This window comes from Oncorhynchus gorbuscha, linkage group LG04 (assembly GCF_021184085.1).
Source record: "Oncorhynchus gorbuscha isolate QuinsamMale2020 ecotype Even-year linkage group LG04, OgorEven_v1.0, whole genome shotgun sequence".
Lineage (NCBI taxonomy): Eukaryota > Metazoa > Chordata > Actinopteri > Salmoniformes > Salmonidae > Oncorhynchus > Oncorhynchus gorbuscha.
The window spans coordinates 54,565,498-54,582,615 of record NC_060176.1 but is presented as its reverse complement, the minus strand read 5'-3'; the positions used below and the strand labels follow the sequence as shown (position 1 = coordinate 54,582,615).

At 45.6% G+C, this 17,118-nt stretch overlaps 1 protein-coding gene across 1 annotated transcript in view; it reads right to left on the bottom strand.

Annotated features, from left to right (window-relative positions):
• Nucleotides 1–17,118, bottom strand: part of LOC124034307 (probable E3 ubiquitin-protein ligase HECTD4) — a 69,617-nt gene that overhangs the window by 16,491 nt on the left and 36,008 nt on the right. The window contains 24 exon segments of the mRNA XM_046347316.1: nt 58–248; nt 612–735; nt 4,283–4,383; nt 4,809–4,954; nt 5,112–5,335; nt 5,432–5,639; nt 5,757–7,144; nt 7,342–7,521; nt 8,071–8,276; nt 8,383–8,513; nt 8,614–8,819; nt 8,998–9,179; nt 9,270–9,430; nt 9,548–9,684; nt 10,680–10,817; nt 12,189–12,315; nt 12,408–12,544; nt 12,832–13,069; nt 13,161–13,324; nt 13,530–13,609; nt 13,742–13,890; nt 14,027–14,188; nt 14,356–14,459; nt 14,605–14,720. Coding sequence (XP_046203272.1) covers nt 58–248; nt 612–735; nt 4,283–4,383; nt 4,809–4,954; nt 5,112–5,335; nt 5,432–5,639; nt 5,757–7,144; nt 7,342–7,521; nt 8,071–8,276; nt 8,383–8,513; nt 8,614–8,819; nt 8,998–9,179; nt 9,270–9,430; nt 9,548–9,684; nt 10,680–10,817; nt 12,189–12,315; nt 12,408–12,544; nt 12,832–13,069; nt 13,161–13,324; nt 13,530–13,609; nt 13,742–13,890; nt 14,027–14,188; nt 14,356–14,459; nt 14,605–14,720 — 5,000 coding nt within the window.

Below are 17,118 nucleotides of genomic sequence, written 5' to 3'. Positions count from 1 at the left end.
GATACCATACAAACATGTAAACTGATGACGCGGTCTGTCAGTGAGTAGGTCACATACTGAGGAGACAGGCCACGCGTGGATCAGCGATGTCACTGGGGTCTAGGTAGGCCTCGTGCGGGTGCAGCCTGGCAGGTGTGATGGCCAGGTGACCACACAGCCTGTTGATGTACTGAACCAACGCTACGTCCATCTCCAGACTCCACCTCCTACAGGCCTTCTGGGCGTGACGCGTGTCTATACAGGTACACCTGAAATCAGAAGAGAAGGGGAACAGCCACTAAATATGAAAAGACCCTCTTCATACATATGTCTTAATCTTACCTCAGTTGACTTTCTCTGATTACGCACTATACAGTGTAGTAGTGTGATGCAGATAAATATTTTCTTAGAGTACATCATGTGTAAACATGTGATGTGTTGACGTAATAGTCACAGTGTGTTCCATGCTCTGAATGTGTACAACCTGCTCCAGCCATGTGTGTTCGGTTCCCCACTCAGCTAGGAATGTGACCTACCATCCCCAGGCTGCCTGCAGGGGCTTGGGGGTGGGGGGGGGTGATCTACCATAGGCTGACTGCAGGGGCTAGAAGGGGGTGTGTCACCAAGCTCACTTTTCAAAGTGGAGGTCGTAACCGCAGGCCAGAATGGCCCTCCACATGCTACGGATGTCCTGTTTGGCCCGGTCCACAGCAAACTTATGGAATCCCTCTAGAGTCAGGTACTTCTCCTCTGGGACTATGTCAGAGAGATGGGCGAGGGAGGATATAAGAAATATATAAATACATGAATTTGCACATGTATATTATAACTTGAGGGAAATCTTAACATACCTTAAGGGAACATTTTGACATTCGCCATATGGTTAGTGAGAAAGTCCATATTGCAAATGTACGGTCCCTTACCAGACATCCGAAAACGTTTGTAAAATTTGTGGACGGCGTCGGGCCGTGCGGCAGGGCCGGATCTACCGGGAAGTCATCAAACGAACTCTCGGACATTCGGTTTCCGTTTTATAAAATAATCAAATTTTGGTCATTTGTCCGCTGTCCCGATAAATCCCACAAGAGGGCAAATGTACAAAACATAACGAATCACGACGTGGCCTTATCTCCAAAACGGAAAAGACTTCGAAGACGAAACTTGGTGAGTGTAGGTTTGGCATAATGGGCAGTTGGCCCCGAACAAGATGGCGTCTAAGCCTCAACGGTTTTTGAGTTATGGCCATTTTTCTGGGATTAAAGGTTCAAAATGAAAATAGAGCAATAATTTTTCCGCTTCACGTCAAAGTAAAGGAACCTACGGTGTCAATAAAACAAGAACCAGACATTTATCTATCGTACAATGTCAAATTGGTGAGGTTCACAATTTTTTATTTATTTTTTACACAGTTACAGATCCAGTTGCAGGGTGTTCATACGAATCTTTTTAAAGTGTGCTGTGGAGCTCTGCGAGATTTCTGTGATTTTCTGAAATAACACACACTCACTAAACCCTCCATAAATAACTCAGTTCTTAACGTAAAGACTTCAAACTCAGGATTCTGTAAAGGCATACCCCAATCAGGATATGAGTTTATTTATAGCTTCCTGTGCCAACCGGAAGTGCCTTAAATGGTGTCATAGTGGCTGTTTTGAAGGGTTAAAATGGTCAGACCTTTTCAAAGCTTCATATGTGTGATTAGGCAACCCCCCATGAACTGTAAATCAGTCATGACCCATAAAATGTCAAAGAAAAACTAAAATCACACACACACACACACACACACACACAGCTTAGTAGGAGGGACCCATTGGGGTGCGTAGAGACAGACCGTGTCTGCAATAGTTACCTTTGTTCGAGCTAAAAAAAGAACTGTCAGTCCTAGAGTTCTGAAACTTTAGAAACCTGTTCTAGACCTCAAGTCGATAGTGCGTGGTGAGTTAGGTGGCGGTCAGTTAGGTGGCTCTAGAAGGTTCTCGGACCGAGAAACAGCCTCGTACATTTGCAATGACTTCAATTCATTTTGACCATTACGAAAATGACGACATTTAGAAAAGTCTCAGAGACGCAAGACTAGGTGCATTGAAACCGGCTCGGCCCATAGAGACGGACCCCAATGTTTCTGTCCGATAGCTCATTCAAAGAACCCGTAGCAAGGCATGGAAAAAAGTGGATTTTCACCAATTAGGGTCTTGCTCAGGCACCGAATGACCTATCGATCCGAAACTCGGGATTTGGGGTCGCCTCACATAGGCCTACACATAATGTCCGAACTGGACCCGCAGCTAGAACGTAACTATGTGTTTTACGTTTTTATTATGTTTTAAACTGAAGGCGCTGTGAATTATGGGCCTGCTCTGAAATATGTGATAGTTGGCTTCTAAATGAGTTGGAAAAAGTGGGTTTGGTGTCAATTGGTATCAGTTTGGTGTCAGAATGACATCCAATTGACTGATGGACGGTGACTTGCTGGCGACTCTTGTCCATTTGCAATATGTTTAACCTGTTAAGTCTACCCCCTACTTTTTCGAACATTCTGTTAAAAATCACGCAACATTTCAGCGTCCTGCTACTCATGCCAGGAATATAGTATATGCATATGATTAGTATGTGTGGATAGAAAACACTCTGACGTTTCTAAAACTGGTTAAATCACAGCTGTGACTATAACATAACGTGTGTTTCATCGAAAAGCGGAAGAAAAACTGATCACCAAAATCTGAAAAATATATCAATGCGCCACTTGCATGTATTGTCTATTGGAAAGCAAATTACATGGGGCTGAGATTGCAAGTCCTACAGCTTCCACACGATGTCGCCAGTCTTGTCAATTGCCTGCGCTTTGTTTCTTGGTCAAACGAGTAAGAGAGCCCATTCCTTCCGGTCTCCGACAGGATGTTCTGGAGTAGAAATTTCTGAACATGATTTCAAGACTTGGAGCTATTGAATACACATCGCCCCGTGATCAATTTGATAGATTATTAACGTTTACTAATACCTAAAGCTGGATTACAAAAGTATTTCGAAGTGTTTTGTGAAAGTTTATCATCGACTTTAATTTTAAAAAATGACGTTGCGTTTTCCTGGATCACAGACTCTTCATAGATCGATGCGTCCCATCTAGCCATCTGGAAATGCAAATGCGCTACGCTAAATGCTAATAGCACTCGTTAAAACTTAAACGTTCATTAATACACACATGCAGGGTACTGAATTAAAGCTACACTCGTTGTGAATCCAGCCAACAAGTCAGATTTTTAAAATGCTTTTCGGCGAAAGCATGACAAGCTATTATCTGATAGCATGCAACACCCCGAAATACCCGAAGGGGACGTAAACAAAATAATTAGCATAGCCGGCGCTACACAAAACGCAGAAATAAAATATAAAACATTCATTACCTTTGACGATCTTCTTTGTTGGCACTCCTAGATGTCCCATACATATCACTATTGGGTCTTTTTTTCGATTAAAATCGGTCCATATATACCCTTTGTAATCCAACTTTAGGTATTAGTAAACGTTAATAATCTATCAAATTGATCATGGGGCGATGTGTATTCAATAGCTCCACGTCTTGAAATCATGTTCGGAAATTTCTCATCCAAAACATCCTGTCGGAGACCGGAAGGAATGGGCTCTCTCTCACTCGTTTGACCAAGAAACAAAGCCCAGGCAATTGACAAGACTGGCGACATAGTGTGGAAGCTGTAGGACTTGCAATCTCAGCCCCATGTCATTTGCTTTCCAATAGACAATACATGCAAATGGCGCATTGATATATTTTCCAGATTTTGGTGATCAGTTTTTCTTCCGCTTTTCGATGAAACACACGTTGTTATAGTCACAGCCGTGATTTAACCAGTTTTAGAAACGTCAGTGTTTTCTATCCACACATACTAATCATATGCATATTCTATATTCCTGGCATGAGTAGCAGGACGCTGTTTAACTCTAATCCTGCTTTTGTGACTATCTTTGGCTGGAAAAAAATGGCTGTGTTTTTCCGTTGATTTGGTGGTGGTCTAACATAAATATATGTTGCGGTTTCGCTGTAAAACATTTTAAAAATCGGACATGATGGGTAGATGAACAGGATGTTTATCTTTCATTTGCTGTATTGGACCTGTAAATATGTGAAAGTTAAATATTTCTAAATAATATTTTAGAATTCCCTGCGCCACCTTTTCAGCTGAATGGGGGGGTGGAGTTCCCCTTGGGGATCGCCTTGCCATTACAGGTTTTAATCAACTCAAGTGAGAGATACATGTAGGTAACATGAGAGGGAACAGAGCGTCAGTACCTTCAGGCTTCTTGGCAGGAGATTTCTCTGTGTCCTTCTCATCAGGCCTGGATTTCTCAGGGGACTTGGGCTTCAGTACACTCTTCTCACTCAGTGCAGTCCTGATAGAGACATGGAAAGAAGTCAGGGACAGAGGCCAATGGAAAATGTCTGTCTAAATGAGTACTGACAAATGTCATGGATGACATGGCAGCATACTGAATGAATCTTGATATGATGATTATGCATAATAAGCCAACTTTAGTCACTCAACTTTCCTTCTGTAAGTGGATGAAGAAACCACAGGTTATAGTCTTTATTGCAATTCGTGTTCCTAAATATGAGAAGTTAATTTGAAAAACTCGCTATTTAAGTAACACATTTGAGCGTGGGAAGCGTTGAGAAAAGCATCTTAGGGGGAGTATAATTATTGAAACCCATTACTTTCTGCAATTACAAAGCCTCTAATTTAAAAGTGTGGGTGGAAACTATTTAGGAAAATGGCTTTCAGGGTGGCATTGTGTGTGTGGCGAGGGCTAAAATTCACCTGACGCTGTTGAGCACAGACTTCTCCTTGCTGGGTGGTTTGGTGATGGGTCTCTTGGTGCTCACCACCTTGACTGCGTGCTGTTCCTTACCCACCTTGCTGTATTTGTTCTTGTTGGGCTTGGTGGTGCCATATTTACGCAGAATCTGTGGAACATATAGCAATGCTCAGACAAACATGGATGCAGATGCATATAGATGTGAGTATGTGTGTAATCATGTGGATGAGGCAGGGTCAATTAAGCATATAATTTCTATATTTCAAGTTTGTGTGTTCAAGCACTCTCATGGGTGGTGTACCAACCTGCGTCAGTTGGTCCTCCAGCATCTTCTTAGGTGGCCGTATGTGAGTGAAGAAGACATGGAGGAGGTTTCCAGGGGTCTGGGAGTTGATCTGCTCCTTGCTCAGGTAGATGTCTGACACTTTGACAGGCTTGGCTGGCGTGAGGCTCAGCATCTGCTCTGAGTGGACACAACTCTTATAGATGTCCGTCAGTAGGTCTCGCGCACTTGGCACCAACTTGTCCCCTGGTAACACAGGAGGAGAAAAGATGATGACCACTTTAATCGGTATTGGTAGAGTACAGGTGGTTAAACATAGGTAGAGAGTATACTACTAAAAACCTCTGAGAGACTTGTCCAGGAAGTAGTCCTCGAGGGCGGAGCTACCCTGTGTGTCAAACAGGCTTTGGTTGACACTGGAGGCTGTGAGGATCTCCTCATTAGTCAGCTCCATCAGCTCCTCCTCACCCTCCAGGGTGGATAAGCCAATTAAATCACTGCTGTTGAAGAGGCTAGCACGAATCTTCTCCACTTTGGCCCGGGCTCGAACCTACATTCAGCATATGCACAACAGAAGGACAATGCAAGTTTGTCTCCATCAAAGCGCAAAGAAAGAAATTATAAACAATATATTGCATTTTCAGTGTAAAATGCACTTGCGACCCACCTCTATGACGGCATAGCCCTTAATGGGCCGGGCCAAGATGGCGTTGTTGTCCAGAGAGGTGACTGTGTACATGGAGCCCCCGTCTGAAACAGAGGCTGTTTCTGCACTGTCCAAAGGCTCCCCCAGGCTGCCCAGACTGCCCAGGCTCCCTGTGCTGCACAGGGAGATATCTAGGCTCTCCTGGCTGGACACCGTGTGGGGATCGAGTAGACCCTGCTGTGGGGAGGGGACAGCCGATGCTGCAGCCGCTGGGGTGAGAGGTGGGGCAGCCAGCAGCTCCTGGTCCACAGAGAGTTCACTGGCAGTGCGGGAAACGCCCCCCTGCAAGGAGCTGCAGATGGAGGTCTGGCTCGTGGAGGCCGAGGCTGAGACACTCATGGCTGGAGTCACGCTGCTGGAGCTGTCTGGGCTCTCGTTGCTCGGGAAGGGACGCTCAGGCCCGGGGGCTGCTTTGCCATCCAGAGGGGTGGACACCCCAGCTCCTGCCTTGGACTTTTTGGGCTCGTCCTCCTGCAGGGGGATGAAGATTTCATCCTTGAAGAGCCCCCCATGGGCGTTGCAGGCCCTGCGGATAGCGCTGCGCACCACAGCCTCCTCCAGGTGGGTGGGGATGCCAGAGAGAACCAGCAGACGGCTGTGAGAGGTAGGTCCAACCAGGGCCTGGCAGGCGTCAGTCACAGCATCATTTGTCACACTCAGCCCCTGGGGGTCCTTGTTGGCCAGGTGACGCAGGATCATGAGCAGGGTGAGGCCACGGTGGAACCACAGCATGTCCTCAGGTTTACTACCGGCCATGTTGAGCAGGGCGCTGTCGCTCTCTGACAGGCGAGCCCCTCCAGCAGAACCCCTCTTCCCTGAGGCCGCCGCCACTGCTGCTGCACGCTCTCGCTTCATCTTCACCTTCTTACGCTTAGAGAGCAGGCTGGGGCTCTGGGGGGTCTGGCCTGGGGAGGAGGAGGAGGATGAGGAGGAGTCGCTGAGATTAGGGGCACTGGTGGATGACAGAGCTCCCACTCCTGAGCACCCCACGTTGAGGGGGAGGGTGACCTCAGCTACAGCCAGGCACACCTCCATCAGGGCGTGGAAGTAGGTGGAGAACCTGCTCTGCTCGGCCCCCAAGGCCAGGACACCACCACCAGAGGAGCACCCTGCTCCGGCCCCTGCAGCCACCCAGCCCTGGGTCTCCCGGTCGTACAGCTTGCGGAGCTCCGTCTGCAGGGCCATGAGCACGGCCAGGCAGGGGTTGAGCAGCAGGGCGATGGAGCTGGACAGGCCTGCAGGGCTCTTACGCTGCTCCAGGTGATGAATCTTACGGAAGTGCTCAGCCAGCAGGTGGAAGGAGAGTTCCTTGATGCAGGGTGCCAGATCTGTGGTCCACAGCAGCCCACCTAAAACACCACAGACAGGGAGAGGGGTAAATTAAACTATTTGAAAATGGAGACCAACTTGTTGTCAAGCACAAAACAGGATGCAAAATTAGTCACAACAAGGGTTATGGAAATAAATGTGCAGACATGTTGGACACCTAAAGCCATGGATGCAGACATTTCAAAGAGAAGAGATTTTCTGGAAGTGTAGCACTTACCCAGCAGCTCCACTACCTGCAGCAGCACAGAGGAGGGCACAGTGTCTAACTCCTCCTCAGAGCACTCACTGCTCTCTCCTAGCTTCCACGTCAGCAGCTGCTCAGCAAACGCCATGGCCAGGGGGAACTCCAGCGGCAGGGAGTGCAGCACCAGCACCGCACCAGGAGGGGGCGACACCCCTGAGAGACAGAGAGAGACGGTAAAACAACCTATTAGAAATACATGGTAATCATGTGAAACAGAAAGAAACCATAAGAACCAGGGCTGTGACGATTATGGAATTTTGGGTCGTGATTGTCATGGAAATGGCCACGGTCATTGTCATCATTTTGTTGCTTGTAATACATCTTTGAAAATGAGCTACGACACACCTAATGAATACAACACAGCTTTGGTGACACCCCAGTTTAAAAAACAAATAGTCTTGACCTTTTGCAACCCTTGGAAATCAAGCTTCTCCTCCCGGCCATGCCGTTCTGCTCGTAAAATTATGACCCACTTTACCCACTTCATGTAAAAATGTAAAACTGCTATTGGGTAAACAATATCTACTTGAATACGAAGTTGAATCCCCCTTCGCCTAAAATTTATGTATTAAGATGATTATGTTCCCGGTTATTGTCCATAATTGTCAGTTACGCAATTATTGTGCCAGCCCTAATTAGAACATAGACAAGCTGAAAGAAGCTAATACTGTAAGCCAGGACTAAGGGAGATCAAGCACTTACCCAGTTTGATGTGCACTTTGTCAGTGGGGATGATGACAGTGGGGTATTGGTTGGTGGTGGGAGGGGGGGTGAGGCCTGTGTTGGAGGGCGAGGCATCCAGAGGGTAGCACACCGCCTCCATTAAATTGAGCTGGCCGTTCCTGCGCACCTTGTGACCCAGGCCATAAACCATGACCCGTGCCCATGGGGCTTTGTACAGGGAGGAGCTAGTGTAGGTAGAGAGGCAGAAAATGGGTCACTGTAAGGCATCTAGGGGCATAAAGGTTAATGGGTTTAACTTAGAACAAAGGTAATTGTGTTAAATTAGCTTACTCTTTACGACAGCCTAGTTGGGTCTCTTTGCAGGAGACGATCACGAAGGCAGCACCCGGGAAGTTGACATCCATGCTGACCTTTGATTCTGATACTGGGAAGTCCTCTGAGATGAACTGCTCTGGTGAATTCTACACAATGGAACAAGGGAAACCAAGATTAACTACGTTAAAAGCTAAATATCTTCGTCCCTGGGGAAACATACATTGAGCCACAGAATCGGGAGCTAACCTGTAGGAAGCAGCAGATCTGCTTGGTGAGCTCCAGCAGGCTCTCCTCCCCCTGGTGCAGGGCACGGGTGATGGCCACGGTGAGCCACTCCCTGATGGGCTGTGCGTTGCCCTGGTAGAACAGGTCTGTGGGAGAGCAGCTCTGGCCCTGCAGGTTGTGGAGTAGAGACTGGGCCAGCAGGATGGAGCTGGAGCTGATGGTGCCATCTGCAGGACAAAGAGAACAACATAGCACACTGATCATGGAAAGAGCTCCTCAAAATCACAACATACACTTAAAAATCTATTTCACTGTAGACCTTATTCCATTCATTGCTCTAACTTTATTCTATTTAAACCATTATTTTCTGTGGATTATCATCTCATCTGGAGAAAGCCCACTTACCAGGCAGAGGAGGAGCCAGAAGTTGATTGGACAGCAGCTGCAGGTGTTCCAGGGTGATGTCTCGAACAGCTGGGATATGGAAGAGGCGGGTGAAGGTGTGGGGTCTTTTGGGGGCAAAGATGTTAAGTAGAGCCATGCGACAGTAGAGCCTAGCCAGGGCACTCTCACAGCGCAGAAGCTCCCTGAAACACAGCAGGCCATGGAGGACGATTTATAGTTCTTAGCCGTGTTATTTCAGGATGTGTGTAGGAGTGTAAGTGATGGCGTGTTACCTGTGGATCTGGATGTTACTGCTGTCTAGATTGACAAGGCCATTGGCAGCAGTACGGCGGGATCCAACAGGGGGGCGCTCCAGCATCTCAATGGGATACCAGTACCTCACCAGCACCCCCTCACTGCGCAGGTACGTCTCTACTTGCACCAGCTCATTCACCTGGACATACACACAGTAGAGTGAGAGAGATCATTGACACACTGTCAAAAGAGACAAAGCTCAACTTCTCATCGTTTTGTTTCTATGAACTGCGAAGTTCGGCTGTTCTACACTCACAGAGTCCACATCCAGAACCACTCCGTGCAGGCCGAAGGTTTTCAACATGCCTCGGATGGCAAACTTGGGCAGGGCTGTTCCACCTGTGGTGCTGTTGGTGTTGTTGCTGTCTGGAGAGCGGATGACCACAGTCAAACCTGAGAAGAGGACACATATGTAAGGCAAAGCCGGGTAACACTAGAGCATATCATTGTACATAATGAATGTTTAGACATCTATATTGCTAAAAATAAAATAGTACTCTTTGTGGACCTGAGTGGCGCAGCAGTCTAAGGCACTGCATATCTCAGTGCTTGAGGCGTCACTACAGACACCCTGGTTCGATTCCAGGCTGTATCACAACCGGACGTGATAGGGAGTACCTTAAGGCAGCGCACAATTTGCCCAGCGTAGTCCGGGTTTGGCCGGTGTAGGCCGTCATTGTAAATAAGAATATGTCTTAACTGACTTGCCTAGTTAAATAAAGGTTGAATAAAAAAAACATGTTTAAACCAGCTATCGGGAAAATTCCTGTGTTTACTAATGTATTTAAAGTAAGGGTCAAAGATAATGTTAGATAAAGGCAGGGGTTTTTCTGCCATTGAAATCCTTGGGTGGGCCGCCTACGTCATCTAAGAACAAACCGTGCAAACATTTTTTTTAAACATTTTTTTTTTACTATTTCAGTGTAAACTTAAACAAGATATAAATTATGTAGAAAAGATTAAATGGACCTATATATATTATTTTATAATAAAATATTTGAGAACTAAGAATCACTCAAATAAAAGCTAGACAAATCAGGGAAAACGTAAAATTCCCAAAACAAGGAATTTAGCAGTATTGACTTTGTTATTAAATTTGAGCAATAAAAAAAACACTGCATTAGTCATCTCAAAATGCATAGAACTGCCACATTTTCTCTACGCTCCATGGAAAAGTGTAAAACTGCAGGAAAATAGTCTTAAAAATGAAAATAATTCTCTACATCTCCAAGATGAGGGCCTCTAAAATGTTCTCTAAAATTCACCCGCCGTACCGCGCCCCCTGCCACACCCACCACCTAAGTCCCTTTTTGATCCAGAAGGAAAAAAACTGAAATGATTCAATAACTAAGGCCTCTAGCATTGCGTTGGGTGCAAGTGCAGGGGACCTTTGCGGACTTTGTCGATGGTGAACTTGTTGGCCTCCTCCTTGATGTCCTCGATGGTGGGGAGGTAGAGGTCCCGGGGGATGCCCCCGTTCTCTTCATACAGGAACTCCACTGTCTGCCGGGCTATGTCAACCATGCCTGCAAAACATTTAGAATAAAAACACCACAAAAAATTTTTTTTAAACATCTTTCACTTTGTTTTAAAAAGGTCAAACAGTGGAGTCAATAGGGACTTGCCCTTTAAAACGGAGCTACAGGGTTTCTTTCACCACCTAGTTTTCAGTGAGTGTCCCAAACATTTCCCACGTTTTGTTGTTTTACAGCCTGAATTTATTGTGATACTGGCCGACACAAGTTGAACAAACTAATACAAAATGAAAAAGCTGAAATCTCTTGAATCACGAAGTATTCAACCCCTCTGTTTTGGCACACTTAAATAAGTTCAGTAGTAAAAATGTTACATAATAAGTTGCATGGACTCACCATGTGTGCAATAAGTGTTTAACATGATTTATGATTTACTACCTCCTCTCTGTACCCCACACATACAAATAATTGTAAGGTCCCTCAGTCGAGCAGGGAATTTCAAACACAGATTCAACAACAAAGACCAGGGAGGTTTTCTAATGTCTCGAAAAGCGTGGCACCTATTCTTTTAACCTTTACTTAACTAGGAAAGTCAGTTAAAGCAAATTCTTATTTTCAATGACGGCCTAGGAACAGTGGGTTAACTGTCTGTTCAGGGGCAGAACGACAGATTTGTACCTTATCAGCTCGGGGATATGAACTTGCAACCTTTCGGTTACTAGTCCAACGCTACCCTGCCGCCCCTATTGGTAGAAGAGGTAAAAATAAGCAGACATTGAATGTCCCTTTGAGCATGGTGAAGTTATTACACTACGGATGGTGTATCAATACACCCAGTCACTACAAAGATACAGAAGTCCTTCTTAACTCAGTTGACGGAGAGGAAGGAAACCGAGCAGGGATTTCACCATGAGGCCACATGACAGGGCAAGGACTAGGGAGTTTTTTTTGTTGATAAAAAGAAACAGAATAGAGCTGACTACAGGCAAAACCCTAGAGGAAATCAAATTCACCTTTCAGCAGGGCAATAACCTAAAAACACAAGTCCAAATATACATTCGAGTTGCTTACCAAGACAAGATTGAATGTTCCTGAGTGACCTAGTTACAGTTTTGATTAAAATCGTCTTGAAAATCCATGGCAAGACTTGAAAATGTCTGTCTAGCAATAATCAACAACCAACTTGACAGAGCTTGAATAATAAAAAAATTAAAAAATGGTACAATCTTGTGTAGAAAGCTCTTAAGAGACAAATCCAGAAAGACTAACATGTATCGACTCATGTATCGACTCAGGGGTGTGAATACTTATATTTTGTTTTCAATAAATCTGCAAAGATGTAAAAAAAATGTATATGTTTTCACTTTGTCATTATGGGGTATTGTGTGTAGATGGGTGAGGGGAAAAAAATATTATTATCACCCAGCTGCAGTGCTCCCTTGATCTGGTCCAGACCAGACTTCCTCTCTGCCTCGTTGCGAAAGCGTCGGCGGATGGTGGGGAACACCTTTGTCTCCCAGGCCTTCACCAGCAGGGCATAGTGGTCCTCCTGGGAGGGGGTGGACAGCAGTACATTCATGCCCACTGAAAAATCTGGATACCAAAAAGATAAGCAAATATGGTATTTGACTTTCAACTCACCCGTGGGACATCGTCATCATCTTCGTCATCACTCTCGTCATCAGGAATAGGCGGGGGGTGTGCGTCAGGCCCTGAGGTGACCAGGTTCTCGTAACTCAGTTCCACCTTGTAGTGGCATGATGAGTCACTGTTGTACTCTGTCCCGACAGGGGAGGACAAACAACAAAGCCAGTTCTTACAAACGCTACCAACTGGGACGCACACATACACACAGACCAGACAGTGAGGAGGGTGAGGGTTAGCTGTAGTGGGGTTTACCAAACAGCAAACATAACAGAGGACTGAAATAACACCAGTTTAAGTAAAACAATATATTTTAGGTGAACGGATGAGACCAGAACATCAAGCACACCAAACCAGGTAAAAGGATTAAACTAAGACACATTCATTTGGTGCAGGAAGGGGGAAGGTGATAGGAACATACGTTGCTGGGCAACTGCTACTGCGGCGATCCGACATGGGGGTCCGTGGGAGCCAGAGTCAGATGCCACACTAGCACCCGCATCATTGTCGCTGTCAGATGCCATGGCGAAGGGGAGGGCCTCAAAGTTAGCGCTGATTTCTTCTGCCAAGTCAACACAGAGGTCAGCAGCGTTGCGGTGTGCTTGGCCCTCTGCGTACGCAAACGCCCGGCAACCAAAGTTGGCACGAATCTTTGTGTTCTAAACAAAATACAACACAAACCATGACAAACATAAGCTGCATTCATTAGACTTTAAATCTTACTTGACATGTCCAGGCATAAAGGCCCACCTTTTTCTGAATGTGCACCAGAGGCCACATGCCCCCTGCTACGTCCTCGAGGATGGGGCTGAGGCGCTGGCCACAGTAGGTGAAGTAGACCCGCCCTTTAGGGGCCTGGCCGGGGGGTGGAGGGGTGCCCTCTGAGCGCTCCCAGCCAATGCCCGCAACATCCCCTATAGGCAGTAAGAGAATGGTCACCATGCAAGATACATTGAGTTCAAAATCAGATGTTTCACCAATATCTGTTAAATATGCAATACACATTGGTTGGCATAAGTGTCAAAAATAAATAAATAAAAAAGTAAAATGAATGACAGGAAAAAATAGGACGTAGGTGATATTATGAAATTAGATAAAAAGGACTGTTTCCTATCTCACCAGGAAGTAGGGCCACGTCCAGCCTCACACTCTTCCACTGCAGCAGACTGGAACCATTATAGTGCACAGCCCTACCATTACTGAAAGGGTGAAAAACAGAGACAGAGGTAGGATGAAACAGAAAGGAAAGAGAGAAAGGTCAGCACTCAGTCAGAGACAAGGCAGTGGGAAACCTCTGAGATTACAGCTATAAAATCCATATGAACACATACTTGTGAAAGAGGCAGGTGCCAACAGGGTTGGTCCACGCTCCGTCTCTCTTCTCTGCTTCTGTGGCAAAGCCGAAAGATGCAATAGGACCACTGTCATCTTCTGAGTCTCCATAGGAGGCTATCTCTATCTCCCAGTAAAAGGAAGGCGCCTACAGGAAAAAGAGGGAGAGGAATTTTAAGATTCCAAATTAGTCAGCCTGCTTCATAAGCACGCAAAACTGAATTTTCATTCATATAAAACCCAGTGCCATTCCCAAGACATCCAGTTAGCGTAGCGGCGCCCACCTGAACAGGAACAGGTGAGGTGGCATAGATGAAGGTTCCCCTGGGCAGGCCTCCTCCAGCACTGGGGTCGGCCAGGAAGGTGACGGAGGTGAGACGGGATGAGAATACGCAGGCACGCACTGGAGGGAACCCCCTAGATGGACACCACGTCATCTCCTTGGGCTAGGGAGAGGTACAGAGCGGAACAGAGAGAGTTAGGAGACTGGCCCTACAAATCTCAATCAGAATCCCTTCATCAATCAAAAATTCCTAATACGGTTTTATGTCCGTTATTAAAAATCAGTAGAACTTAGTAGATAAATGAGTCGAAAGGCTACAGTGACACCCACCTGGCGCCTGTCTGTCTGGAGGGGAGGGGGTGGCGGGCGAGCGCAGTCTCGGTACAGCATCCTCACTCGCTCACACTGTGCTTCAACCATGCCGAGACGCTCCCCTGCACAACACAGGCGCACTGTTACACACAGCAGCCCTACTTCCTTCCACACAATCAATACTACTGTAATATAGGAAAGTAAAGTCATGCTGCATTGCAGAAGTGGTCTCGTAATTGAGCACTATGCTACTGGGTGGTCACTCACCAGGACTGCACTCCTGGGCCACTAGGTTGAGCACCTCCACAGCAGCAGGACACTGCTGAATGAACTCCTCACAGAACGAGCTGTCCTCCAGGAGCTGGGCCATCACCAGACATGCCCTGGAACACACACATTTAACCCTCAATGTTAACTAAACAAAACAAATATACAGTGCCGTCGGGAAAGTACTTTTTTACACATTTTGTTACATTTCAGCCTTATTCTAAAATGGATTAAATAAAACATTTTCCTCAGCAATCTACATACAATAGCCCTTAATTATGAAGCAAAACAGGTTAAGAAATTTTGCAAATGTTTTAAAAATTAAAAATAGAAATGCCACATTTACATAAGTATTCAGAACCTTTGCTATGAGACTCAGGTGCATCCTGTTGCTATTGACCATCCTTGAAAAGTTTCTACAACTTGGAGTCCACCTGTGGAAATTCAATTGATTGGACATGATTTGAAAAGGCACAACCCTGTCTATATAATGTCCCACAGTTGACAGTGCATGTCAGAGCAAAAACCAAGCCATGAGGTCCTAGGAACAGTCCGTAGAGCTCAGAGACAGGATTGTGTCGAGGCACAGATCTGGGGAAGGGTACCAAAAATGTCTGCTGCATTGAAGGTCACAAAGAACACAGTGGCATCCATCACCCTCAAATGGAAGAAGTTTGGAACCACCAAGACTCTTCCTGGAGCTGGCCCGTCCGACCAAACTGAGCAACAATCGGGGGAGAAGGGCCTTAGTGGGGGAGGTGACCAAGAACCCGATGGTCACTCTGATAAAGCTCCAGAGTTCCTCTGAGGAGATGGGAGAACCTTCCAGAAGGACAACCATCTCTGCAGCACTCCACCAATCAGGCCTTTATGGTAGAGTGGCTAGATGGAAGCCACTCCTCAGTAAAAGGTACATGACAGCCCTCTTGGAGTTTGCCAAAAGGCAGCCAAAAACTCTCAGTTCATGAGAAACAAGATTCTCTGGTCTGAAAAAAACCAAGATTGAACTCTTTGGCCTGCATTGTCTTGGCTTCGGGACAAGCCAGAGCCCAGATTGAACTCAATTGAGCAGCTCTGGAAAGATTTGAAAATAGCTGTGCAGCAACACTCCACATTCAACCTGACAGAGCTTGAGGATCTGCAGAGAAGAATGGGAGAAACTCCCCAAATACAGGTGTGCCAACCTTGTGGTATCATACCCAAGAAAACTCAATGCTGTATTTGCTGCCAAAGGTGCTTCAACAAAGTACTGAGTATAGGGTCTGAATACTAATTTAATTTTTTTTTATAAATTAGCAAATATTTCAAAAAACCTGTTTTTGCTTTGTCATTATGGGGTATTGTGTGTAGATTGATGAGGGGGAAAAAATATTTAATCAATTTTAGAAGGCTGTAATGTAACAAAATGCGGAAAAAGTCAAGGGGTCTGAATACTTTCCGAAGGCACTGTATGAAACACAGGTGCAGAGTAGGGCTGTTGAGGTGACCGTATTACCAGCAGTCATGAGTCATGACCGCAGCAAAATTCCACATGACTATTGAGACACGGTAACCTCCTCTTATGCACTCAGGACATGCGTTGGTCGTAGCCTACCCAACTCGCTAATGACCATCAGGTCGCTAATGGCCTGGTACTCAAGGCTCTATCGGAAAACATGGTCATTTTGGATGTTGTTTCAATGCCTAAGAAAGAAATTGACCGTGCTTTTTAAGTTGATGATTCATTCAAAACACCAATTTGCACATCTCTATCTATATACAGTACCAGTCAAAAGTAGACACCTATTCATTCCAGGGTTTTACTTTATTTTGACTATTTTCTACATTGTACAATAATAGTGAAGACATCAAAACTATGAAATAACATATGGAATCATGTAGTAAGAAAGTGTTAAATCAAAATATGTTATATTTGAGATTCCATCCTTGCCTTGATGACAGCTTGCAAACTCTTGGCATTCTCTTAACCAGCTTCATGAGGTAGTCACATGGAATGCATTTCAATTAACAGGTGTGCCTTGTTAAAAGTTCATTTGTGGAATTTCTTTCCTTCTTAATGCGTTTGAGCCAATTAGTTGTGTTGTGACAAGGTAGGGGTGGTATAAAGAAGATTTGGTATTCTATTTGGTAAAAGACCAAGTCCATATTATGGCAAGAACAGCTCAAATAAGCAAAGAGAAACAACAGTCCATCATTACTTTAAGACATGAAGGTCAGTGAATCCGGAAAATTTCAAGAACATTGAAAGTTTCTTCATGTGCAATCGCAAAAACCATCAAGTGCTATGATGAAGCTGGCTCTCATGAGGACCACCACAGGAAAGGAAGATCCAGAGTTACCTCTGCTGCAGAGGATAAGTTCATTAGAGTTACCAGCCTCAGAAATTGCAGCCCAAATAAATGCTTCACAGACTTCAAGTAACAGACACATCTCAACATCAACTGTTCAAAGAAGACTGCGTGAATCAGGCCTTCATGGTCGGCCGGTACCCCCGCACATAGACTCTGTACTGGT